The sequence below is a fragment of the Calliopsis andreniformis genome, chromosome 12 (genome assembly GCF_051401765.1).
Source record: "Calliopsis andreniformis isolate RMS-2024a chromosome 12, iyCalAndr_principal, whole genome shotgun sequence".
Taxonomy (NCBI): domain Eukaryota; kingdom Metazoa; phylum Arthropoda; class Insecta; order Hymenoptera; family Andrenidae; genus Calliopsis; species Calliopsis andreniformis.
The window spans coordinates 18,402,634-18,429,580 of NC_135073.1; the positions used below are offsets into that span (position 1 = coordinate 18,402,634).

Here is a 26,947-nt window from a genome sequence, read left to right on the forward strand (position 1 = left end):
CCATCGATCGCCGCTCCTCAGCTATTCGAGCGCCGCGCCGCCGCTACCGTCGATCGCTGCGAAAATAGCGAGTCGTGTGACGCTTTTCAAAATTTCATCTCTCGCTCTGCACCATCTTCCACAGAGTCAAACTAGATACCTATTTAATCGTCTAAAATTGGCGTCCTAGAATCGATTACCACCGAGCTTGCGTCACCGTTTTGCTGTTTCCAAACCGCAGCGATTCGGGGTTGAAGGATTTTAGGAAACACGAGAATCTAGAAACAGACGGGTTCGAGACGCGGCAAGTTGCCTCTGAAGAGCTCCCAGCTTGTCAGTCGAGCGTCCGATCGACGGGCTTTTTCATCAGCGACTAATCCGTGGCAGCGTTTCACAGACACGATTAGCGGCGCTCAACAGTTGATCAACGAAAATTCGAGACCGCTAGCAGCCCGCGGGCGAGGAGTCGAGCGGAAATGTTTGGCAGTTTCGTTGCCGCGATGCAAGCCCGTCGACGCAAACTGAAGCGCTCGATTAGCCGCGTAGTCGGGAGCAGTTGTCAATTCTCGCCGACGCCCTTCGAATTTCTGGGCCAGTACTAGAATCGCGGGAGCTTGCGCTATCTTCGGGCGAGTTTGTCTATCGCAGCGTTGACGGCTCGAAAATGCCGACACTCGTCGAGGAACGATCGTCGAAAGTATCGATATCTCTACAACTGCTCCGAGGGCGTCTCGCGACCGTCTCGCCCCGCGATCTCTTTCCTCCATGCTCCGTTACGCTTGCTCGTTTACAGTGAAGGTCATCTCGCATCCGGACAATTCGACCAGCTTCGAGATGATCGAGTCGCAACTGGAGAACCCGCTGATCGACGTGGATCATCGGGATCTACTCGCCATAAAGCAAATCCCCGTCCCTGGAGGCCACCATCACAAGACCCATCATAAAAGGAACCAAACGGACGATCACGATCGTGAGTACTTTCAATCTCTTCTTGGTAATACCTCGAATCGTAGCAAATGCCCATGGTGTATGGGATCGCCAGTCCACCCAACGATGTCGGTCGGTCTCCGTCACTGGTCAGATGATTATCAACGATTTTCCCGTAATTCCTCCTCGATCGGAGCGAAACGAGCACGAGCAGCGGATTCTGGCTAAAACTTTGCTGGTTCTTGCTGGATTAAAGTTCGAAATCCGGCGGCTCGACGAATAATATGCAGAGATACGGGTGGGTCAGGAAATGAGAGGACCCCGGGCTGAAATTAAATTAAACTTTCGCCGTGATAAGTCTTGTTTCCGACGAGACGACGTTCCGCGATGTTACGATCGATTCCGCGAGGAAACTTATACGACGCGAACAAAAATTTATGATACTTGCCAAGCTTCTTTGCACGCGAGATTTGAGTAGTTGCAAGTTTGGGGGATAATGTTGGGTGGAATGGCAACTGGCTGAAATTGCTCGTCGAGGAGACATGGGTAACTCAGAACGACGGCTTTTCAGCGCGCGAAACGAATACATATTTTTCCGCGAACTGGCCCTCGTAACTCATGGAACTTGATGGATGGACGAGCTCTACCCCTCGTTGCGTTAACAAGAACAAAACCACGGTCAGCATAATTTTAACCTGGAAGTGGTAAATATGCGCAGTTTTAGCAGCTGTAAATTCCCCTCGGAGACAGGGAACCGACTGGCATCGCGAAAAACACCAGCTTCACAATTTCAGCGTTCGCGCGCCGATTAAAGCTGTCCGTTCGTCTTTGTTTGATGGAACAACTACCAGTGAGATGTCACGCTTAATTCCCATGGTGGTATGGTGGAGAGGTGTTAAGTAGAAAGTTTATACTAGGGAGCTGTACTAGAAATTGTTTGCATTGCCACGTGATTAGCGCATTATCACCCAGTGTCAGAAAAACGATCGAAATGAATCTGAAAAACAGTCCATCGAGCGTTAAAACAATTCTCTCTCCAAATACAATTGCCAGGAAATCAGGACGGAAAACCTGCCACTTGAAAGCGTGCCAATGAGTTTGTCAATACACAAAGCTGGACTCTGTCAAAGCTTTCTACTCCCATCGTCGGCCTATTAGGCGACAACAAAGCAGCACAGTGCTAACAGAGCCTGCTGTAATATCGAAACAAAAGAAACTACCATTCGTGCAAAGTGAGGCGTAGCAAAGGGGTCAGGCGAGCAAGTTTCAGCTGGGTCAGGGTTAGCTGTTCCCCAAAATGCGCAACAATTTTGGGGTCGCGGAGCGTACGGGAAAAATTGGCAGGGAGAAAGACGGATGCGGAATCGGAGGGGCAGGAAGGCACAGATCCGGTGCGGCCGTGCGAACTATAACGCATCGAGAATTGATTGCATCCGGATCGAGCGGCCGAGTAATTATCCTTGGTTATCCTTTAATCCAGCGATTACCCGCGTATCGATGTTCCGTCGGGTGATTGATTCGAGTGAAACGGATTCCTACGGTTCGCCGAGCGCCACGAACCGATCGTGTCCTGCTACCTAGCGAACCGTTCGAAAGAAAGGATGATCGATTTTTCCTCCCTAAAACCTTGTTACGAACTCGCTTGTCAAGGATTTTCATTAACGCGTGGAATCCCGTCAAACGTGAACACAGTTGCTTCTAATTTCCTCTAGCAATTCGTTTATGAAGTCTCCGAAATCAACTGTAGAATCTTCGTGGATTTCGCCGAAAGTTCGGAGGTGCAATCGAGTTGACGTCCATCTTCGTCGGAGAACAAACGCGCATTTTCCAGCACTTGCCGCTTATTTACGTGTTTCTCCGTGGACTAACCTAACGAGTCTCTATTTTCCGCGGCTCGAAAGTCGAACTCACGACGAGGCCTGAACGCGTCAGAATTTCCAATTCATATATTCAATTCCGAATGGACCAGCCTGCTGGGACCGAAAGTTCGTTCTCTCTCGAATGACGAAGATCTCGGACGTGGGACGAGGCACGATCGCTTGAATCCAGTCGAAGAATCAGATCGATGGATCCAACCCCCTCCCACCTCCTTAATGCCTTCAATTGCCTAGCTTAAGCTAGGTACTAGAAAGGAAGAGGGACACGCTCTCAGGTATCTTGATCGACGAAGGTAGATCTTATCGTCCAGGTGCAAAGGTTCTGCGCGCGCAGACGGCCAGGTTTAGGCGGGAAAGGGAAGAATGTAGGGCAAACGGCGCGTTCGCCGTCGGATTTTACTTTATATATACATATATCCGAAATCGATAGGGGCGCACTTTTGACGAGCACACTCGAACGTGCTCGCAGGTGCACCTAGGCGGGCGCATGCCCGAACCTAGATGCGCGTACCGGTGTGAGTTATAATTACGGTGACCCGTTTGTTTAACTCCGCCGATAACGAGCAACGATTTTGCGCCTACCCGCTCTCTATCTTTCTCTCCCCCGCCCCTCGACGCCCCTCGCCATCCCTCGCTCGCCCCTCCTCTACTCTTGCCAACGAGCAGGGAATAAACCGCAGAAAAAAATATACGGAACCGTTTTAACCCGTCAGTTTATCGATCAGCAAATTCCGAAGCGTGCCCGCCGTTCAACCAGAGTAATTAGTGCGACGCGAATCAGTCGGCTATACATCCGCTAATTAGGATAATAATCGGCGGCCGCGCGACGAAAGGGCCGTTATTGTCTCGGATATTGGTGTCATCGATGGGAAACTGTGACGCGTTCGTTCGGCCCGAACGATTCGACGAGAACGCTTCACCGTTTCCCTTAAATCTGACGTTCCATTCGGTAGCTCGCTTCCTCTTTCCTCGCTCCTGCCGCAGAGGTCGCTCGAAACCAGAAAGATTTATCTATTTTTCCAGCCGATTCTGATTCTATTCAGGACCCAGACCGCGTACAATATCACGCGCGAGGAATATAAGGTATTTGAAGATTACTGAACGGGTTGCTCGACGCGCATAGAGTTTATCTGGTAACCGTGACCTATCGGGAGGATAAAGTTTTCGCAGAAAGATGCAAAGAGGCGTGGAACGTGTCGGTGCATAAAATACCGTGGCTATCGCGTGCCGTTGCGAAAGAATAATCCACTCGCTGGCAATTAAACTCAGGCTCGTTAACAAGAACGCAGGTTAAAGTCACATTAGCTGGACGCAGTTGAAAGCTGTACAGCCATAGATATCGCTTTCCCTCGTCGCTGTTGCGAATTTGTTCCAGCTTCAAGAGCTCGTCGTTGGGTTTGCTCGAAGCAATTAGTTCGTTCCTCTGCTCCTTACCTTCACAATAGCTGACGACGCAGTTGCACTTTCTCTTTCTCATTCGTACAATCCTCTTGACTCGTGTAACAATCGGTGTCCGACACACTCTCCGCTTCGGACGACCCAAAAACGCGCCGCGGGGATATCGAGAGCGTAACACAGCGCGCGCTTCGATCTCTGCTGCCAATTTTTCACGCGAACATTATTTTTCGTCGCAGATGGATAGTGTACACGCTGGGTATGTACAAGAAGAGCGTACGCGAGAGTGGAGATCGTCAAATAATTTTTTGCCACAGGGACAGAGTTTATTTTCCATTCGGCAGCGATGGTCCCGTGTTTGCCAGTTCCCGTCGGTATCGTTCGATCGATTAAACGGATCGATTGCAAATTTACAAAGCCCTTCGGTCCTCATAAATTCCGTCCAGCACTTTTGCTCGCCAGGAAATTTGTTTTAACTCCCTCTTCGTTTCGCCGTAACCCCCCTCCCCCGTCACTAGTTGATCCCCAGTCGGTAATTACGGCGACTGATTGCTTAATTATCGAATTAACTTCAAACATACGAAACGCGATTACAATGGCAAACTTACCGAGTCGCCGCGATCGTTTTCAGGTTTTTCGCGTCTCACCCCCACCGCCTCACCGTGCTTCCTCGCTATTTTCCCCGTCTATTAGCAGCACGCTAATTGGTCGACCAACGCGGAATATCCATCACAATCTCGCGAGTGCAAATAGATGTTCGAGCCCACCGCAGGATATACAATTAGCAGCCTCGGACGATCGATTGCCCTTTGTCAGGGTGAACTCTATTGATAATTCATTGATGCACCGGAAACATCGCTTCAAGAGCTCTCTCTCTGCTCCTTAGCTTCGGCTCTGAGGATCATCCCGAGAACTGGAACAGTCTTTGCTCGAGAAACGGGATATCGAGTCTTCCCAGAGCCTCCAAATAAAACTATCGCATCGTATGAATTCCTGATCCGAAGAATTTCGTTTCTCGGAAGATTTCGAAGACTCTCCCTTTAATATTTCAGTGTCGGACGAGCGAATCGATGACGGAAGATCCGCGGTCGGACGTAGTCGTTTTTATCTCTGATAGGAAACGATTTCCCTGGCTCGCGAGTCTAACGAGCCCCGTCGAGTTTCTACGTCCGTGCACCTGCGTCACCGGAAAGGTTCGGCGGCTGCTTCAGCGGCTGCTTCGGCCCAGATATATCCTGATGGGAGAGGGCGGGCTCGGTGGCATCGATCTCGAAGAGCCAGACGGACACCGGTTCCAATTACCGCCAGTTCGAATTGGCCGTGTTTCTCCGACCAACTCGAGGAATCTGTCTGCGATCGAGTCAAGGCACCGCCCAACCCGCGTACCCTTAACTCCTGCGATTGATATTCCCGCGGTTGGGAATCCTATCTCGACCCGTGGTTCTCCTCCTGCAGAAAGAGATCCTCGTCGATCGATTGCCGTCATTTAAGGATCGAACATGCCTTTTATTTGCATGCTTCTCCATTCAGTGTCTTTTATATTCCTCAAGTGTTTCCTAATAACCCGTAAAATCAGACTGACGCAAGAACGGCAATAAAGAAGCACAGAGCACAAACTTCTACCGTTCAGTGATGCTCTGGCAAACCACAGCGATCGAAATCATTCCCACCCCTCTATGGACTGGCCCTGGTAGACCCTCGAAAGTGTCGTAAGTTGTCGTAAGAGACGACGACCTACAAGAGACGACTTTATTTAAGGCGGATGATCGGCGTTGTCGACTCAAGGCCAGGGCTGCTTCTACTTTCTCTGTGACACATAGCTCCCCTTCCAAAACTGCGGGAATATCAATAAAGCAAGCACACCCCTGGAGAGGGAGCCTCGGAGCGCTCCCTCGCCAAGCATCTCGAATGAATTTATACGCGACCTTACCTCGCCAGGAATTGTCGATGCCTCGGTGTCCTTATCGGAGGCGATGCGCCTGCGAACCTTTCATTCGGGAGCCACGCGATCGTAAGTTAGAGCGATATCGCTGTCAGGGTCTTGGCGTGAATCGGGAAACGTGTCAGGCAGCTGCCTCCCGCCGTCAACGATCTCCCGATTTCGCCTCCGCCAGATTTCTTTCGGTAACTGTGAAGCAACTTTATGACACTTCGAAACGATGAACTCTTCTTCAGCTCCTCTCTCGAGATCCCGCATTCTTTTCCAGCCAAACTACTCTGCAAATTGAGTCCACAATTTTGCCGCGTCTAGTCTTCGAGGCAAGTTCCTTTAACAACAGTTTCGAAGCTGCTTCAAGTTCGCCAAGCTTATTCAAACGCTCGGGGCTGGACGGCAGGACGACTCGTCACGGAAACACAACTACGAGTTGCCAGAGATTGCGTATTTAATGCAACGATGCGATTTTATTCCCTATTGTACTCCCTATTCTCGAGTGGCGTCGAGGTATCGATAGTAAAAGTGAAGGGAAGTTTTACGACTCGATAACTCGCGACACCCGGCTCTTCGTGAAATTACTCCCTCCTTTAAAGTTTCATGTTTTTGTTCGAACATGAAATCAATCTCTATCTTCGATTTCTTACTGGAAGCCTTCCAATTTAATCACTTGGTTTCATTATTCCTTGCTATATTATTTAGCCCTGTCATGGTGCTCAGTTTGCCGACTGAAGAACTTTAGGAGCAGAGGAAAGCCTAGAACTTCACTTTTGCTATATACTTCAAGTTTGGACCAACCTTCCAAAGAAGCTGTACAGATTGTTGACGCATCACAGTTATCTATTAAAAGGTATCTCAGAATCTGTCAACACTCTTAGCTGCAAATTACGTTAACTGTGTTCTTAAAAAAATTTTCTCGCGTTCTGAAGCTTGAAAAGGATGCCAATCAGACTTTACAGCTCGTTTCTACTTCATTTTTGTCTCTTAAAGGAATTCGTAATTCCAGAAAAATATGTCCTCGTTAGAAGAAAGAATAAAATGTAGCAAGGTCGGTGTTTGATTAGCAAATTGTGAGCGCCAGAGACTGGCAGACGTATTCCTCTTTTTCAAGTAGGATTTAGCAAGCGAAAGACGCCCTCAAGGTCAGAGACAAAGCACCCACCGTGACGAAGATTTCGAGGGCGGCAATTAAGGCGGTCGAAGGAAGGAACAGAAGGATGTCGGACGCTCGTTTGTCTTAATAAAGTGCGTCGAAAGCACGCTCTTCCCGACGGCTGACTTATGGCTAGTCATCCGAGTGGGTTGCTCCCCTTACTATCAGCCTTCACCGGTTTTTCCTTCCGTATGGATGCAAAAGTGGTTCCAGCGATATTCAGAAGGGTTCTCGAGGTCGTTAACCTCAGCTACCGAGCTCATCAATCGAAAGGGAATAGCTGGCTGACGATACCGAACGTTCGTCATTGACTGGATCATACTTCATTTTCGATCCTCGATTTAACTCCTTCAACTCCTATTTCTCGGACCCTTGTTCAACTTTCCTTTGCGGTTCAATGGTAGTCTTCGTTGTTAATGAAACGTTGTTCTCATTGTTAATTCAAGATGCAGTAAACAGTCAACAGCGAAATCCTTCCGTAAATAAGTAAATAAAAATAACCAGGTTGAACAAAGTTTCTGCTGTCCTCAATTTATTTGCATCCGCGTTCTCGATGCAATTCATCGCGACAATTAATACGGAAACTCGGACAAGATTCCGCGGCTTCAGCCCGCAACTGCATAATTCTTGCATTAACCTTATACATTTATTCCAGCCCCTTAATGCAGAAGTTTATTTAAAGTTGTCGCCAACTCCGTTTAAAACGCTACCGCGACGCGCTTATGTAAATACGCACTTCTTTCCTCTCTCGCTCGCACGAAACCATTCACGAATGAATATTCAACGCGAAATTACGATTCCCTATCTTTGTCATGTTCGATCTACTCACCGCTAAATTAATTTGCTAATTGATTGCTCCACTATCGATCTTGTTAAAATTCACGTTTTTGAAAATAAAGTCATAACCGAGCCATTAATCTTAGAAGCACAGGTTAAGGTCCGTTTGAAAGAACAATTCCCTTGCATTCTTCTTTAACTTAGAGATCTTGCTACAAAGAATTTATGAATGATTAAGGATTCATAGCTTCCAGTTAGTGTTTTCCACAATACCTAGGAGAAGGTGAAAAGAAAGGTGCTTAAAGCACAGAAAAACACGAGATTTTCAATTTCCTTCGCTGTTTCCAGGCTCCTTGTATTCCTTTAGCCGGCGCCACTCGAGCTCCTTAAATTCCAAACTCACCCCGCGAAACCGACCCCCGCTCAATTTGCATAAATAAACAATTATTCTTGGCGATTGTTTTTAAGTGGCGACCGGGCCACGAGGGATAGATATCGACCGATAAATATTCAAGATTCAGTCAAGGGTCGTTCTTTTTGCAGAGGCTCGGTCGGCCAGGCCACTCGGTCACCGAACGATTCATCGTTTGCTTCCGCTCAACAGCTAGGAAATTGGGTCCTGCACGATCGTGCAAACAAGCGCCGCGTGTATGCCTGCATTTTGTTCAGACGTGTTTGACTTCGTCGCGATAGCAATCTTGCTCGCCAACAGGCAGGAACGCGGTAACGCTGGCTCTTTTGAAAGAAGAAACAAGAATTACTCGCGTTGAGGAGTATCTGAGCGAGTATCCAGCTCCTTCAGAAACCTGAACAATTCTAGTACAGCTTAGACGAAAGCCAGATATATTTACGTGGCTGGCTATTGATCAAATTGTTAACCCAACCCCCTGAAGAATTTCCAACCATCCGAAGGGATCTGAAATTTTGTAATATAGTAACTTCACAAGTAGAGGTGCCATGTTAACGATGGTAATTGAGACTCGGATAGCAGGAGATACGAGAAACGTGTAACGGAGTGCTTCTGTTGCATTTCTGCGCAGAGTCGTCAGTAGTATTGCCATCTGCCGCGTCAGACCTGGACAAAATCCAACAACCGGTGAAGGTCGTGCTCTCCAGCACGTGTCATCACGCTTACACCGCTTGCAAGTGAGTTAGAAATCCCTTTTTTCTCTTCCCCATCTCCCAGCTACCGCGATTCACGTGCGAGAAATTTCGTTTCAGGAACGATCCCGAGTGCAAGGTTTTTCTGGAACCGGTGCTGAATCACTGCGACTCGGCGAACTGCGCGAGGAACGAATGCATGGAGGCGTTGCAGAACTTTTACAAATCCGCGAACCACAAGCACTCCGTGGAGATCGCGTTCTGTCTGTGCAGGTAAGTCATCGGGGAAGATAAGGGGCGGGAGCTTGTCGGGATTCGCTGGGAAAATATTCTGCCAGACCAGTGAATTCCGTCTGTCTGTTCGCGCGATAGTCGTCGAAATAACGAAACAAAAAATTCTATAAATCCACGACGCGCGACGCGCGCGGAAAATCTCTTTACCATCCGCGACGATCCGTCACTCCACAGGGCTAGCAGAAGAAAAAATATTTCGGTAAATTCGTAAATCGATTTTCATCTGGAAAAAGGATGAGTCTGCCATTTTTCGGGATACATGCTGTCCTATGGATTCTCGTGCAACTAGTGCTGTTCACGGGTGAGTTTTCAATTCCTGTTCAAGTGAAAATCGTTTTCGACCAGTGTCGAGGCTCGAGTTTTATGGTATTCGCGCTTCGAATGATAGCGTGGATAGCGTGGAAATGAAGAAACCAGTGCCGGTTGTCTGCAGTAACAATATAAAATTAATTTTCGAAATAATTAGCTGATAATACTGAAGACCAAAAGATAAATTCACTCGTTAATTAATTCTGTAGTTGATTAATGAAGGATCGAGTAACCGCGGTTGGCGAAACTAGTTCATAATCGCGGCTAACCAGCTGACTCGAACGTGTCGACAATTATTACGAGCGCTGGGAAACGATGGTTGTCGGCCAGCGATATAGAAAATTAACCGTCCCTGACGGGGGATCAAAAAGAATATAAAGTCTGGGAAAAGTTTTTAACGATTTCAACGAGCAACATAAATTTTTCGTATTAAGCGATGATTAAATGTGACTGCTCTATGTGCTCTCTGTGCTCGATCTTGGAGCGAAGAACTTTTACTCATTTTCTACGTACTCAAAGCTGATCTGGCCATTAGCTTTCTAACTTCTTAATTTCTCAAACATTTGACAATTAAAAAATCCTGAAAGTTCAACAACTTCTGAAATATCAACATCCAGAGGCCACAGAGGGCTAGGGAAGTCATAATGCCGTGGGTCTGAATAGAACAGGAACGTGGAGCGCAAAAGAAGGTGGGAGCTCGGTGAATATTCGGCTGATTATTTAAACAGTCTCGGGGTAGGTTTTCGGACGACTCAATTAAAGCCACTCGTCTTTGTACCTTATCCGTATTCCTGAGTAAACTAGGGGCAAAAGTGAGACAGAGGGACAAAGAGCGGTCAGGAGAAATGCCGCGCACAAAGGGCCGCCCTCCGCGGAGATATCTTAAGTCCTGCATCTCTAATCCCGTTGCACGAACCAGGCCGAGGGACAGGCCTCCTTTGGAAAGAAGCTCCTTTAAGTTTTTAAGTGGCTTTTGCTCGCGAAACAATACGGAAACTTTTTATCCGCTTCACCCATTTTTTCTCCTCTCGCACGGTTCATTGTCTCAGGACCGTTTCTTTATCCCGTTGGACGAGATATCGGTGTCCTCTCTGAATTTATTAATATCGGAAGAAGTCGGTTAGCGACGAGGATTCGCGAGTTCGTTTGATAGCAACGGGAGCCTAATAAGGTTCAAGAAATCCTGGTCCAAGAAAGTTCAAGAAAGCAGCATCGAGTGCCTATTACCGGTACGAGGGTTTTAGTTGAAGCAGAAAGGAAGCAAGCGAGGGAAAACGTACAGGAAACGAGGATCGAATGGAGAACGAAAAGTCTCGCGGTCGAATAAAATTGGTAGCAGGCTCGTTTAATGCTCGTTGAGCAATACCGAGCTCGCGTTGTGTGTCTACCTCAGAATACTCCCCTTGATGCTTCTCCAAAGCACCGAGCAGGCAGATAGGAGCCTTTTACCTCGACTTCAGGCTAGTGCTCCATCGTATGGCAAATCGTTGATTTCTCTTTGTTCCTGGAACCTGGACCAACCGATGAGGATCCACTGCTCGAACCAAAGAGCTTAAAATAACTGGAAAATAATGTCCTTGGTTGGCTTTGCAGGAAGACGGACGACAAGAAGGACGAGTGCATAATAGCGCAGGAGAAAATGCATCCTGCTTGTGCACAGAGGGTCGAGGGCGCGGAGATGCCTACTTGCCACAGCCTGGCCGAGGCCTGCAAGGAGAACTGGACATGCAGGTACAGAATTCTTCTCTTTTCATTACGACCAAGTAATGTTTTCCGCCTCAGGAGGCTACGATTTATCCTGTACTGTTTAGCGACATCGACAGAACGATTCGATGAACAAATTGATACGCTTCTTTTACTGAAAGCTAGATGCAACTGATCAGAAAAATGGATCCCCCTTCGTTCAGCAGATTATTTCCAGAGTAAACGTTCTCACGTTAGGGGATTCATTTCGCGATCAACGATTCGACGGAAAGGAACGTGAGGCTCTGAGATTAATCGATGAACGTATTAAGATCACGGGAATTAATCAGCGCCGTAGGGAACGATGGCGAGCGCTTATCGCAAGATTGTATCGCGAGCTCGGATAAACCGGACCTTTGATTAAACGTCGCTAATCTTTTTTTTCCTCCGCCTCTTCTGGCGACTACGAGCGGGGAGGGGGCGGGTATACTTTCAATTTGAAAGTTAAATTGCGAGTCAACGGGACGTGGCTTGATCCAGTCTCCGCGCGTAATGAAACACTTTATTACTAAGAAAAAGACGTTCCGTTTTACCTCGGCGAAATTACGAAAACGAAAGACTCGATCCGTTTGAACGAATAGAAAAGTTTCGAGCTCGGTAACGGAGCGAAAGGGTGGCCGTAAACGGGGAATCTATTTATCGCGCGTCGATTAACGAGATCTAATTAGAATCGGCTATCGATCGACCCGATTCAGGAGGATTCAGAAGAAATTTCACGCGCGACGCGTCCGTCCGAGTGGAACATTCGACAGGGCGCGTTTATTAAAATGAAAATTTCCGTTCGGTATCGATTTAATGATATCGATCCAGTGACAGGAGCCGCGACGATTAAATTACAACACGCGCCCAACTCCCAACCGCGCCGCCGTGGCATTTTAATTGATTTATTATCGGCCCATGGAACGAATTCACCCTTAATCCCTCGGATTTTTCGATTCAGCCTCGAGAGCCGTCCACCATCGCCTCGTTTCTTCGACTTCCACCCGACTGACCCGCTCCCGTGTTCACTTTTTTCCCCGACGGAATAATTTATCCGCGATTTTGTACCTGTTTTTATGCGACGGTGTCGTGCTGCTTGAACTCTCGCGATTTCGAGCGGAAAATAAGAAGGGAAGGCAAAACCAGGGGAGAAATGGTTTTGAAAAAAATTGGAAAATCTGAGTCCATTTAATTATCCATTATTTAGAGTATTGCTCTGTGGTGAATCATAAGATGCTTCAGGATAATTCTTCCGATTCCTCTGTCATGTAGAATGAAGTTAGAGTACTACGAGCAGAATTGCGCGATGGATAGCGTGACGAAGAAATGTGCTGGGCCAACAGCCGAGTGCAGGAAAGCGATGCTGGGAATCCTTGGCACCGAGCTGCGATCAAACTGCGCCTGTAAAGGCACCGAACTCACGCAACTCTACGATTGCCTTGGCTGGCAGAGGCTTCTCTGGGTGAATCCTTGCGTAGGTGAGCACGATGTACCTTATCTTGATTGTACTGTGCTGGATTCTCGGCGTAGATATTGTGAATCGACAAAAGGAAATAGGTATCCTTTCTAACGGGAACGAACTACATGCAACTCTGCAAATTTTATTGCTATGCAACTTGTGTATTTTTAGTACACGCTAGCTTTCATGCGTATATTTTTTTAACTCTTTTTTTATCGCAGTTATTGTCGAGAATTTAGCGGCACCGTGCTTCCATCCATCATAAAAGCGATCATCTGCAGTAATCATTAAACAATCTCTGTTACGATGCATCTACGGAGTAAAGCAATTGCAGCGGTTGAAAGGAGGCACGAACGACGCGATACGAGGCTTTTATCGATCCTACATCTGCTCCGCGAGTCTCGTCCCAAAGACCAACCATAGCTAGGCATTCAGCAGACAGATAAGTCATTTAGATATGAAGAAATTGCCCTTGCTCGAGAAGTGCATCGCGCTCTCTGCGCTAACTGCATCGGTGGACTCGATCGCCTTTCGTCGATTCCCGATAGGAATGTAGGTCGAACGCCGGGGCTTGATGTCCTCCTTTTGCCTCCCCGATAAACGAGATCGATGCAAATTAACGCCGTCCCCGGTTGTCGTTCGAATTTACTTACCGATTGGAGCAGCTCCCTTCCCAGTTGCAAAGTATAATCTACGAAATAAGGGGGAATAGGGGTTTGCCGAGGGCGAATTCTGGAGTGGCGATTCAGCTCATTCAAGGCAAAACTGTCGATCGTTTCAGTCGAGTCCCAGAAGGACTATCACGCGCGCAGGAAACACCATCATTATCCGAGGACCACAACGACGACCGTCTCGTCGACGACCAAGTCGCCAGTTAGCACGACGACGGTCACCGTGGTCGAACAAGTGGAAGATAATCAAATACCAGAAGTGACGAGGTGGCCAACCACCGAACCCACCGAAACTTGGGAAATCACCACGACCTCCACCACCACCACTACCACCACTACCACCATGAGCACCACCCCAAGCACTACGACAACCACTACAACACCCCCTCGTGAGTATCACTTTTTTCATTCAAATCCAATTATCGTGCCTCGCTGTTCGACACAGTCGAACAGTCGTTAGTCGATTCTTGGATCCTTGAAAAATAGGATCGAATATAGAGTCAGCAAACTATTGTACGGGGGAAACAAGACTAATGGCAGCAGTTAGGAAAATGGGATCGTCCAGTCGTATGTTCAACTCCTACTTCGTTAGTGTTAAGGATTTGCAAAGGGATCGAGGAATCGATAACGAGTGCCGAATTGTTGGAAACGTGATAGAGTGTTCGGGGTAGCCCCGAGGAGAGAGCCAGCAAAGAAAAACAGCGATGCGTGGGCGGAGACGCGGTGTTCCTCGAATGGAAAATGCGGTCGCTTTGATCGCGTTCGAGTCGGGCCGGGAAATTTCTGCTTGAAACACAAGGAATTTTCGTTTTACCACCGCGAGAGAGTCCGTGCGTCGAACGTTACAAAGCGACGCAGCTCGAAGCGGACTCCAAGGAAAGATTCGAAGGGGAATCGAACAGGGAGAGGGTGAAAAAGGGAAAAGGAGACGGGAAAACAGTTTGCCGGTGAACGTGTGTAGCTTGCATCTCAACGTTCGTCTCTTTATAGGCTTCTGCGTGGTTCAAAGGCCGAGGCAGAGTCACCAATACATAAGGGAGGGCAAAGGCAAAAGGGTGAGTTGCGACAATCTGAGCAAGTATTTTCGCGAAATACGATTTCGTCCAAGTGTCGAGAGAATATGGAAAACTCTCGAGAAACGTTTGGGGCGAACGAAAGTCCGGGAAAGCTGAAGCTGACGAGCAGAAAATTAAAAAACTGCTAGATTAATGTTCTATAGAGTTAGTCTCTGAGACACCGAATTTATGAATATGCTATTGCTAAAATCATTTGCAACTCGTCGTATCTCTACGCGCGTACCGCAATTAATTACACAGGAGTAAATGTTTATTTCTGGTTTGCTGAAAAATAAAATTGATGTTGCTTCGTGCTCTAAATGTATGCGTGTGCGGGGAAAGTTATTAAAGCTGGTCTCTTCTCACGACTTCACGTTTGACCGTGGCGCGTTTTATAACTCCATGGCAATACGTTCTTTCGCGGATGAAACGAATCGTACATTTAGTCTAAATGTATTTCCAAACATTATTTTCCTGCGCAATGTTTCCGAGCATTATTTTACATTTGTTGTGTTTACCGTTTTCCCTGTAATGCTATGCAAATAATGGCGAGCTCTAATTTGATTGTAACGACTCGCGAAAACGTGCCAACAGTAGGGCTTTTAATTACCGTAAAAATGGAAAAGATTAATGAGAATATTAAGCGCTGAATAATCCTTTGAGATTGCTTCCTGCCTATTTCACGAATAGAGAAATAATGAGAACATACGAATTTTCCACCTTAGTTAGGATATATATCTCAATTACGTAAGTAATTATGTAATTGTTGCGCAACGGGTAATTTTTAACAGTATTGTAACGGTTTCTATTAATTAGTTTTGCCGAATGTATACCCATAATTGATCCATACCGAGTACCCGAAATATACCTTTCTAGATAAAATTTCTGCCAGTCGACAGAGGATTCATTATCTTCCCGCCCACTGTTCATAAATTATCAATAACATAAAATTGAAAATGAAAAATTGAAATTGAAATATCGCAATTAACATTGCCAATAATTAATAATCCGTGTGCACACTTTTGAAACGAGGATATTCATCTTTAAAATAGCCATACATTCAGATTATCATTCATGTTTCTCGTATAACATCGATTATAAAATGACGAAACAGAGAGCTGAATCACCAACTCTTCTATACGATACATATTTGGCGTTCAGATGAAACTAAAGCATTAATAGTAATACTTTGACGAATGCAAATGAAATAGGAAAAGGCATAGAACCCGAGCTTCCCTGGACTTTCATCAAAACGTATACGCTTGATTACTGGCATGAAAAAGAAAATATGGCGATTCGGTATCGTCGGTCGCATCGGTGACCACAAATTACATTAATGCAAATAGCCGCGCGTTTCGAGGAGAAGATTTCGAGCAGCGTAGACAGAAAAGCGTGCACAGGTAGACGCACACTGTAACGCTAGGCTTTGAGTCGCGAATTAAATACCATCTGCTTGATCCTGACAGCTCTATCGCGAGGACGAGCCAGAATGCTCGGAGCTCTGCCAGTGCGGCGAGGGCGAAGTTTTGATCTGCAACACGATCTGCGTGAATTCGTTGCCCTGCAAGACGGACTTTGCCTTCTACAATCACGAGGCACCAGCGTATCAGGCGCATCGCGGACCCTGCCTCTGCTATAGCGGTCGTTTCATATGCATGCGGCCTTCACCCGGTGAATATACCCTCTTGACAAGCGTCAGACTTCGCGCTGGAAGCTTGAATAACTCGTGATCCAGGCGATAGTCTCTCATCCAGATAAGAGATATTTTTCCAATTTAAACAGAGACGAGATTACGCGAGCTATCGAGAGAAAACTTTCAATTGAATTAGAAGTTTGGAATATTAAAACAGTCAGAGACGTGGAACCGAAACTTACGAGTTCTATCTTTTCAGACGCTTATTCTATACCGCACGGAGTTTTCATGTTCCTGGGATACAGTGAAAAGGACGAGAGTTTCTTGCGACAGCACAATAACCTCACAGTCCTGGACGCGGTGTCGTCCCTTGACAGTTTCATGAGGGAGGAAGTCAACAATCAGGTAAGACGCTTCTCCTTGCAACAGGACGCTTGCCCCGACATATTTTACGATTCGTCCACCACTTCGTTTCTAAGAGCAGAGCCCGTTAATCAATACTGAAACGGCTCCTAATGAACCTCCGTCGCTCACTCGTCGCGAGCTACTGCTCGTTGTTAACGATTCGCAATTCGAGCCGGCGGATTAGATTGCCATTGAATTTGCGAGGCTTTGAAACGGCCAGTAGTGACGTTTTCCCGGCTCGAAGGGCGATCCAGTCCTCCCTGGAGGCTACATAAATCGGGGATATAAAGGGAACGCGACCGGCGAAACTTAATAATGCGAGATACCATTGGATGACGTGGACGCATACACCGTCCCCTTTTCCTTTTTATTTGCAGACAGTGTGCACGCTGTTCTTGTACAACGCGACCCGAGAGAACGTGATTGCAGTGGCGCGTCTCGGGACTGACAATCCACCCCCAAATAGCAGCCAGGCTCAAACTCTGCAGCACCTCCTGCGCGTCAAGGTGAGTAAATTGCAAATAGCAATGGCGTTCATCCCTTCAATTCGCATTAAGTTTCATCTTATTTTCCTCCCGATTGGTCTCGTCCACCCCACCTCGCCATAAAACCCTGATTTTCAGTCATCCGCCTCTATTTAGCCACTCGCCGCGCCTCGACAAGTAACTAGGCACCTAGTGTTGGAGTTTCCACCTTCGCGATTTCTTTCCCCTGCACAAGTAGATTTAGATTTTCGATTTCTGATGGAAAATATTCTCCAGCTCGGGAGAGTTCAAGATCAGGTTGCCCGTGATTCGGTGCAGAGCCGAAGAAAAAAGGCTACAGAAAAACGAAGAGATCGCGTGCCTTGCGTCGATTCGATTCGCGTCAAAAAGTCTGCGTGTTTACGCGAGAACGTGCGTGCCACGCGCAGGAAGTGCGTGCGGTATATCCACGGGACGATATCAAACTTTGCAGAACTTTTCATTTCTCTGCTCCCTCTCTTTCTCCCTGCCTGCCTCTAATTCTTGGGGGAGCAGCGCAGCAAACCTCTGCACCCTGTGCGATTATCGCGATTAATTAACCCCGTACGCCATCCTTAATTTCCCCAAAATTTATCCAGACATGGCCTCTCGTATCAGATTTCGCGGCTCGCTGATTTCCAGCTTTGCAAAAATTGTAACTGCACGAGAACTTGGCCGTATTCGGGAAGCATTATCCTAGGAGTGCAGAATATTGTTTAACAAGATATTCTTTAGTAAGCACGTGGGCTATGAGTATCGAGACGTAATCAGAATTGTCAAAATGGTATTATTTATAGAAGAAAGAACATTAAGCGTGATGAAACCATGGTTCGATGTCTCGTCGAATTTGCCAGGAACGTGGATCACTTATGAAACCGTACGTCAGAGACCGCGCTTTTTAATCAATAAATTGTTTGGCAAATAAAAGCGCGAGCAGGCACGGAAATCGTAAATAAACTCGTCGAATCGAATAACGATGTACCAGATAACGTATCGAGCGATAAAAAAGGCACAGCAGGAGGGAGAAATATATGCATGAAAAATTGATAAACGCGCGGATATACACTCGAAGCGGGGAAAAAATGTCGGGCGAACATTAAGCGACCGCAGGGCTAAAATTCTACCACCGAAAATTCCCCGTCTAATTCGTTCTCGTGCATGGAACGAGAGGGATTGAAACGGCTGGCCGATGTTGCCTCTGAATTCTGAACAAAAGCCGATTGACCCGGCGAAATAACCAACAATTATTCGCGTCTACCAGCGAAGCTCGCGAGAAGCTAGTGTCCATGAAAGCCACTCTTGGAACGTCAATTATAATGCATCAAACGGAGATCCACCCTCATTTTTCTCGATTAAGCAACGTCACCCGAACAATCGAACATTTCATTTCCTTATTAAATTGCTGATATTTCGCATAGAATCTCTGCTGTGTCTAAATCAAATTGACTTAAATTCTAGATCAATAGTATCTCTTCTCGTTGCTCTTTCTTCCTCCCTCTATTTCCCAAATAAACGTCCGCCATTGGCCTCGACCCGTTTAGCACACGCTTAGGCGTGTTTCCTACCGATAGACATTGGCAACAGCGAGTGTCGAACATTTTGCGTCGGTCATACGAGCTCCCGCGGCGATTTCCAATTTGCCATTAAGCGTCGGCCGATTTGCAATTTGATGGAGGGATCGTGGATTCGAATTGGTGCGCTCTGCCCTGTCTCGTACAATTTACTGCCTCTCCCTTTTTTCGCAACTGTCGTCTCTTGTTTCTCTGATCCCCAACAAAGGTAGCCTCGACCGCGAGAATTTCGTGGACCGCGTGATTCGCTCAAATGAAACGCCGACGACAACGCAATTTGCATCTCGCGATGCAGCAAGCTTTCCCTCGATATTAGTATCAACGCAAGGTCCAGCGAACTCCTAGGTGAGCCACGGGATCTCGAAAGTAAAAGCACAGCGGAATAGTGATCTGGAAACCCTTTCCTTGAAAATGGAAAATGGCGGAAGTAGAAGAACGAGCTTAACCGTTAATTGCGCTAATTAGGAGTCGTTAGGTTGCAAACGCAGGTGCTCGAAGTGACTCGAATTTGCGCGGGTGAAAATTAAACAATCGGGGGATCGGTGCGCCGCAAAAGTCTTCTCAATTTCCGCGGGCTAACTAGCGGCGGGCTCGCTTTCTGGGCGGTGCGCGAAACGGAAATTGGAGTAGCGAATTTTCGGCCAGGCTTCGATTTCCGTGGGGTAAGGGCGAGCGAGGGGCAAGCGAGGGGCAAGCGAGGGGCGTCCAGGGGAAGAGGTGACTTCTTTCTGGCCCGTAATTGGACTGCCGATCGCTTGGAGATCGCAAATCGGCCCAAACGCACTTCCAATTCAATTCGCGATGTATCGGCTTCATTGATCCGTTTTAATGAAATGGTTCCGCTGAATATCGCGTTACTGTTCGCCTCGCGATAAGCTCACGCACTTTATTCTTTTTTCAATTATCGACAGGGTTCAATAAACTTCGAGAGTACCTACACACGTTTGCCTTGTAAGCAAGTGTTAGGTGCTGTGTAACGTGGCGACATAAGAGGACGAGTGGGATATATTTGGGAATGCAATAATAGAAAAGAATGCAACGGAGCAGCTGTAACTGGTCTCGTTTAAACACCGAAAAACGGGGTGTCTGTTGTTAGCTCGGGAGAATCAAGGACGACTTCAGGACGCTTTGACTGCGAACAGAGTGGCTTTTATTTGAGATCTTAATTAAAGAGACTCGAGACTGGCATCCGGCCAAGTAGCCACGAATGGAGAAAAAAGGGAAAAAAGGGAGACGGTGCAACGGATATCGCTGCAGGCGATTTTTAATGTTTTTCCTAAGCGACTCTGTACGTGCCGCGAATTTTCCTTGGTCCGATCCCGACGGAACGAAATTGTTCGAGGGGCGTAAAAACTGGCAGACGCACCAATCACGAGACGACCCCGAACAGTCCGCCCGAAACTTTTTACACTGTCTCTGATGGCCAGTTTCCAAGTTTTTACACGGCCATGGACAGACTTTCTCGATGAGATTTTCTCCAAGGAAAATTTCCCGCGATTTTCGGCGAGTCGAACGACTTCCCTGGTAGTTTCAGCCCTGATAGACTCGCCTCTGCCACTCAAATCCTACAACAACCCACCGATTTTTGCCATTTATCGCTCCGGATGCGCTAATAAAAAATACCGCGCTGCTATGAAATTTCACGTGATTTTTGGCGAATTTTTTTACCCCTGGCAATATATTGCGTTACCAATTTCGTGCAACAATTTCAAGTATACTATGAATCGTGCGCGTATCTGCATTCCAGAATGTTTTCCAATTGCCTCGCGAATTCCGTAAAAATCTCGATTCTCGTGTTTTCGTAAATGTAAAACGAGAATAGAAGCTATCGTTTAATTGACTACAACAATTAAGCACATATTAAACGTGGATGTAGACAGTCGTCGCTCCATTGGGCGGAAAATAGATGGAGTAGCAGCAACGACGCCCGAGTTAACTAATAAGACGAAAATAGTCGTGAGCAGGTTCGATCGGTCGGTTTAATTCGACGTATCCTGATATTCAACGTCGCGAGAACTTCGCAAATCAGTTCCTGATAAAGCGATTACGCGATCGAGCGAAGTTATGGGCTGCTAGCGGAGCTTGGCCCTAGGACCTAATCGTAAAGCACACTTCCGGTCGCCCTTCGTCTTAAATCGATTTCCGTGCTCGAGACAGGAGCACTTTCTTACCCTTAACGACGGTTACTTCGACGCGAACGATACCCTGACACGTATTTCGTTGGAACTGCTGAGAGTATGAACTATTTTCGTCCCCCGAGGTGGATACAATTTTTTTCTTTTATTAGCAGAGTGGAATAGGGGAAGTGGAGGATATATCAGGGGTGATTATGTCAGATGTCGAATCGTAGACGCTAGTAGAAGTACTCAAGGTGATTGTAATGTGAAGAATTTGGGCACTAGATGAAGGGAAGGATTTGCCTAGAGCCTAGGCGTATGAGCTGATTTCTGTGGTTGGAACATTTCTTCTATCTGCAGAAGAGCATGCTTAAACTGTTCGTACAATGGCTCGATAACAATAGCAATTTAGAGAAGCGTCAGAGACTGAAAGAATGGCGTAAGTTTTCTCTCCAGGTGGCTCGAAAATTTCGCGAATATTTCGCAATCAAGTGGCCAGAACTCCTCGAGTTGCAGTTCGCCAAGTTAATTTCTTTAAAGTCACGTTTATTCATCTGAATCTGGATTCTTAGAGGCTCAGGGGACCTTCGAAGTAGAGAAAAAGACCTCTCACGAGAGAAATATGCTCTTGAGTGCACAAACACGTTCTAAAAACCCTTGTAATGACGATGCTTGAGCTTCTAACGTTTGAAAGTTACAGTCGAGGGAAATATCTTACGGAAATTTGCGTTCTCGAGCAGAAATGTGTCTATGTGATAGGAGTATCGTGAGTTTTTTTCGAAATTTTATGCTCACACTCTCACAAATTGCTTTTTCAATTACACATCGACAGAAACCGTGGAAACTTTGACTACCACTCTGAAAGGCAAAACGCAAAAGAGAGAGGGAGAGGAAACAAATTATTTTCACTGAAAATTCAATATCCATTATTTTAATTTAGATATGTTCGCTGAAATACGTTCTGTATGACTGGTATTCATTTTGCGAACGATTTACAACAGTTTCGTTAACGTATCATTGACGAATACATGCTGCAGCTCTTTATTATGAAAATATTTTTGTAAAATAATTATGCTACGCAATGCAATATATCCAGGAAATGTTTCGAACATGATAGCAGGGAAACTTGAAAGAAATCGAATGCCTCATGATTCACCCCACAATTGCGGATCGCTGCTCTCCGAATAAAAGCTCCATGGACTCGGTTCGATCATATTGGGGTCTCGTTTCTGCCGGTGGTAGTTCCAGATAGGGAATTTCGATCTTTCATAAAACGGGCGAGTGCATGACGCGACTGAAAGATAGATATACAGATAAATGGACAGAAAAGAAGCAAGGAAGGGAGGCAGTAGAATTTAGGGAATTGAATGGACTTACTGATCTCTGGATGACTGTTACCCCTGATGGAAACCCTCGAGAGTGCATCCCCTGTCCAATCATCGAAGAGGAAAGGAACATAATTTAATTGCTTTTAAGCTGAAACTAGTGGTTCAATGAAACCTGCCTTCTATCGAAAATTTTTTGCGTTACCTGTCCAATTGGTTCTACCAATTTCAATCGAGAGCCTTCGAAATTTGTAGTCTTCAATCTAAATTACAGTATCGCAAGCATCGAGTTTCAAAACTGCCAGGCATCCGCCGCTCGGATGTTTAAGTAAAACAGGGAACCGAAAGAAAGTTGGATTCTCGTCATTCCGAGTTCGCGAGCTCAATCCGAGCCTTTTATTTCAATTTCGGCAGCCGTCCCGCGGTTCATCGAGTTTCACCCTCGCTGCATTCTCAGGGGTGTCGTGCACAGAGTGGTGCAACCGCGAAGAAACTTGTATTTTTCCCCCGGCAGCAAGCTCCGCCTACATACGTCATAAAACTTTGCTAATATAAGAGAGGAGCGTGGTGCCATCTTTATGCTGCCAACTCGGAATCACCCTCTTCTTCCGACTTACTCGCGCCGTGACTTTGCCTGGCCTCATCTTTCACTTTTCTCTCCAGTTCCCTCTGCTCGAAATTCCCTGGCGCAGTTTCATTGCGGGCAGAGGCAAGCTTGCCTTCCAAATCATTCGTCTCGAGCCTTGAATTGGACGATTCCCTCAGCTTTTCGATCCCTACGAGCACTCTGCTAAGTATTTCAAATGCAGACTCACACCTCGTTACAGGTTACAGGCCATAAACGCCGGAAGAGTTTGTCAATGTAAGATCTCACTCGTTACCGAGATCGACGTAATCGTCGAACTCATTTGGGAAACTGCGCTGGACAGCGGAAGCTCTTGGAATCCCGCGCTTTTTGTTACTCGTTCAAAATATCAGGGTAACGTCGAGGTAGCACAGGTGCTCCACATAGATAAGCAAGCATTGGCACATGGCCAATAGAGGCACCTATGCCTCCTCGACCCTCCCTAAGGTATCACCCCCTCGGTTCACCCTGCCTTACAGTCCGAGTATCGATTTCGGTCCTCTCGTGACTTTTCATTGAATTTCCATGCGCCACTTAAGAGACTGTTTCGTTCTTCCTTCGCTGCCCTTTCCCCTAGCCTTCTTCCGCTTCCCTTCAGCCAGAGGGATCGATCACAGCCAATGCTACATACATATTCCTGGGCTGGTGTCTCATTGGGATGGTAATCGCCAGACGAAAATACACATCCCACATTCTCAAAGTACTTATTTCCTCTGACAACTAGCAATGAAAGTTTTCAACTATCGTGTTACATCGACGTTAGTAAACCGTCGTCGAGAAGAGAAGCAGAGGCACAGGGAGATAAGGGAGAGTATTAGAACTAAGATCGAAGTCCGCGGTAATAGAGCAGGGTCGTAGGTGAACCGATTAGTTTCCTCCCATTACTTGGCCGCAACTGCAGGAATTTATAGACGTAGGTTACTCCACGAGATTTCCTCGGCCGCGCCACCTCGGCTCACGGATAATCGCAGCGACGTCAACGTCGACGACGAGCACCGGAGTCACTGGCGGAAAGTTCATTAAGCACGTTCCAATAAACTTTGTCCAACGTCGGCGAACGAGACGCGACGCCGACAAGCACGCGGATTTATCCAATTGGATCGATTCCGCTAGATAATCGGAGGTGGGGTACATAGGCAATGAACCATGAAGAGAACTAGTGAACTAGGTATATTTCCAAAGATCGATCGCGTTTCTCTCAGATTTCAGAGTTTGCCTGCCCCTAAAGGTGGACACTTGGAACGTAGCATAACTTTTACTTCTCAAACATTTCATCTCTCAGGAGGAAAAATGTAGAATAGCCAGGGCTCGCGATTCCTTATCCCCGAATCTGAGACCATATCGATAAGCCAATATTGATTCCCAACCTCCCACAATGATTCATCGCGGGCTCCCTAGAGGAATCGAAGAGCATGCTAGTATCAGGCCACTTAATTTCGCGAGCGATCCGATACGAAGATCCGAATAGAAAATTCATCGAACTCCTTACAGAGCGTGCTAGTGGAATTGACTGCAAGTCAGCTCGCTCGGCTCGAGATCGGTTGAAATTTTTAATTCAGGCCCGGATGAAAGTTTCATAGCGCGTTTGCAAGAATCTCTTCCTTTCGCGGCGGAAGCTTCGCTCCCCTCCCGCGCGATTCTCGCTTCGCTGGATCGCGTCTCGTTCCATTTAACATTCAGAAAGGAAGGGATCGATGAGTCGAGCGGGAATCGTTTCGCATTGTCAAGCGGAGCGTCGAATTATAGACAAATACCGTCCTTCTAGCCCGCGACCCTGAATTATCGGGGACTGGGTCCGGTATAGCAACGACTTTCTTTCTTCCACCCCCATCTCTGCAGCTCTGAGCTCATTCTTCTCTTAAATTCAGAGATAAAGCCGCCTCTGCCGGGCCATTAAGCTTGCAGCGTGGAAAAAACGGCTGGAACCGCCTCGCGTTACGTTCCGAGCAATCGAAATCCTTCGCGTCTGTCATGGCTCGAATAATAGAGAGAATAAGACTCTTATTATTCCTCTTTGCCTCTCCCCTTAGGCTTGAGCCTTTGGTCTCCGCGCTGGATCCAGTTTTCTGGGAATTTTCGACAAGCAGAGGCTTTCAGCCAAGATTCGCAATTTGTAAAGAATACTTCCTTCGCCGAGGAGGAAGATTCCTCCCTTCTAGCTAGATTCCTCCCTTCCCATCTGGGGGAGAGGAAACCTAAGTGTGGAAGGAAAATCTGAAGAGGAGTCGTTTTTATAAAGAATTCAAAGTTCTCTCAGTCTGTTCCCCGTTACTATGCACGGACAACTTAAATTCATCGGACGTCGTTCGTGCGACCAACTTCTCGTACTTCATCTCGAAGAATATCATTTCCTCATAATACCGTTTCATTAAAACTCGCCGCGGCAGACAGGGGCAGGGAAGTATAAATCTCGCGTGGAAAGCGCAATTAGCTTCGCGTGCGAAATTATTTTTCTCCGACGAGGTTTCAAATGGGACCAAATGGCACGTCAGCCTGACGCAGAGAATGGGGGTTGAGCGATTGACCCTCGATAACATCGAGGGCTTTTAACGTAATATTAATCTCATATCGTGAAAGAAAGGCGATCGAGCGATCGAGCGTTCGTAATTACGTTCGATCTGGGAACGAAGAGGAAACGCGCGGGGTTGGCTACGTTCTTCCTTCATCCTTAATTTCCCGCGTTAAATCTCGGGACAAAGGGTCGCATAGTCGACAGTAGATATCGAAATCTTCTATCGGTACGACCGATTCTCCCATACGCGTCGTCGTGCAGCGGTAGCCAGACAATAACGACAGGACGACGTCAGGATGTTAGGTGGCTGGCTCCGATAGGCCGACCCATTAAGGTATTGAGACCTTATCTGAATGAAGACACCGATATCGCGCGAGAACGGCTGCCGTGCCATTTCGAGTTCAATCGGTTGGGCCTCGATCGACAATCGTGCACGACGAACGTCACCAGCCCGACAAAGCCGAGCCTCTTCCCTTCCCTCTCGTGCTCCTGAATTCCTCCAGACATTCGCACCGCAGCATTGCGGGATACCTCTGCGAATTGCCTGACACAATGCCGACGTGAAAACGTTCCCTGCGATAATAGATTCGTAAAGCTGAGTATCTATAACCGCGAAGGGTCTAGAGTCTAGGGGAAGATAGCCAAGGGGTTGTGAAATTTTAGAGGTATCGAAGGTTGGGTGGAAGAAACCACGAGTCTTTTCAAGCATCGAGGCTCTAGATCAGGGGCGCCTCAGAACTGTTGTGGAGCTGGGTGGTACTCCAATTATGGGACTCTTTACAGACCTCCTAGAAAAGGTCTTAGAATAGAATATCTTGAATTATAGAACCAATGGACCTTGAAATTCTCTCATTCAAAAGCTAGTAGCTTTCTAATTCGAGGATTCTCGGGCCTTCTACGCCGCTGACTTTCCATACCCAAGACGAACGAATCCCAAGGCTCCTAAATGCTCGAATCTCTTGACATTCATGAGAGGGTCGAGGGAAGCCATCGAACCTCGCTAAAAGAATTCTAACGGGTCCAACGGCCTCAATAATCTCGGTTAATTCAACTGTCCCAGGAAATCCGGTCTCTGAAGATTATGTCGTAACGTTTCCATTAGGCTCTGCCAACGAAACTCCATCTTTCTCTCGTCGGGCAGCTCGGGACTGGCGAAACAATTTATTCCATCTAGATCGGTGTCAAAGGACGAAGCTAATTTCTCCTGCGAGGCGGCCACGTCGGAGCGACGACCGAGCCTGTGGAATGGAGGAAAAAACGCGGGAAAGGAGACGCTATCAGGTTGTAACGAGAGGGATGCATTCTCCCGGAGGGACGTGCCACGAACACAGGCCACCCTTACGAGAAATGATTCGCCTTTGAGCGGCCGACAGACGGATCGAGCCGCCCCCCGATTAATTTCGCCCCGAGCTATACAAGCGAGACTCTTCGAAAAAAAGCGCGAGAACAAACGAGCTCTCGAGCCAAGCGTGTTCTCGCGCTTTTCAATACTCGATTCCCTTCCCTTCGATACCCTCGCCTCTGACGCGCTAACGGGACTGAAAATTTCGTTTAAACGCGGTACACGAAGTCCTCTAAATTAACGCGCCTTGCCACGATCGCTT

General features: G+C 47.1%; 1 protein-coding gene across 3 annotated transcripts in view; it reads left to right on the forward strand.

Moving 5' to 3' along the window:
* Gfrl (Glial cell line-derived neurotrophic family receptor-like) overlaps positions 1 to 26,947 on the forward strand; it is a 187,394-nt gene that overhangs the window by 152,670 nt on the left and 7,777 nt on the right. For all 3 annotated transcript variants that reach the window (XM_076388836.1, XM_076388834.1, XM_076388835.1), the window contains 10 exons: positions 773 to 949; positions 9,082 to 9,187; positions 9,263 to 9,415; positions 11,339 to 11,476; positions 12,740 to 12,945; positions 13,708 to 13,986; positions 14,588 to 14,652; positions 16,119 to 16,323; positions 16,545 to 16,690; positions 17,068 to 17,196. In XM_076388836.1, coding sequence (XP_076244951.1) covers positions 773 to 949; positions 9,082 to 9,187; positions 9,263 to 9,415; positions 11,339 to 11,476; positions 12,740 to 12,945; positions 13,708 to 13,986; positions 14,588 to 14,652; positions 16,119 to 16,323; positions 16,545 to 16,690; positions 17,068 to 17,196 — 1,604 coding nt within the window. The remainder of the gene's footprint in view (positions 1 to 772; positions 950 to 9,081; positions 9,188 to 9,262; positions 9,416 to 11,338; positions 11,477 to 12,739; positions 12,946 to 13,707; positions 13,987 to 14,587; positions 14,653 to 16,118; positions 16,324 to 16,544; positions 16,691 to 17,067; positions 17,197 to 26,947) is intronic.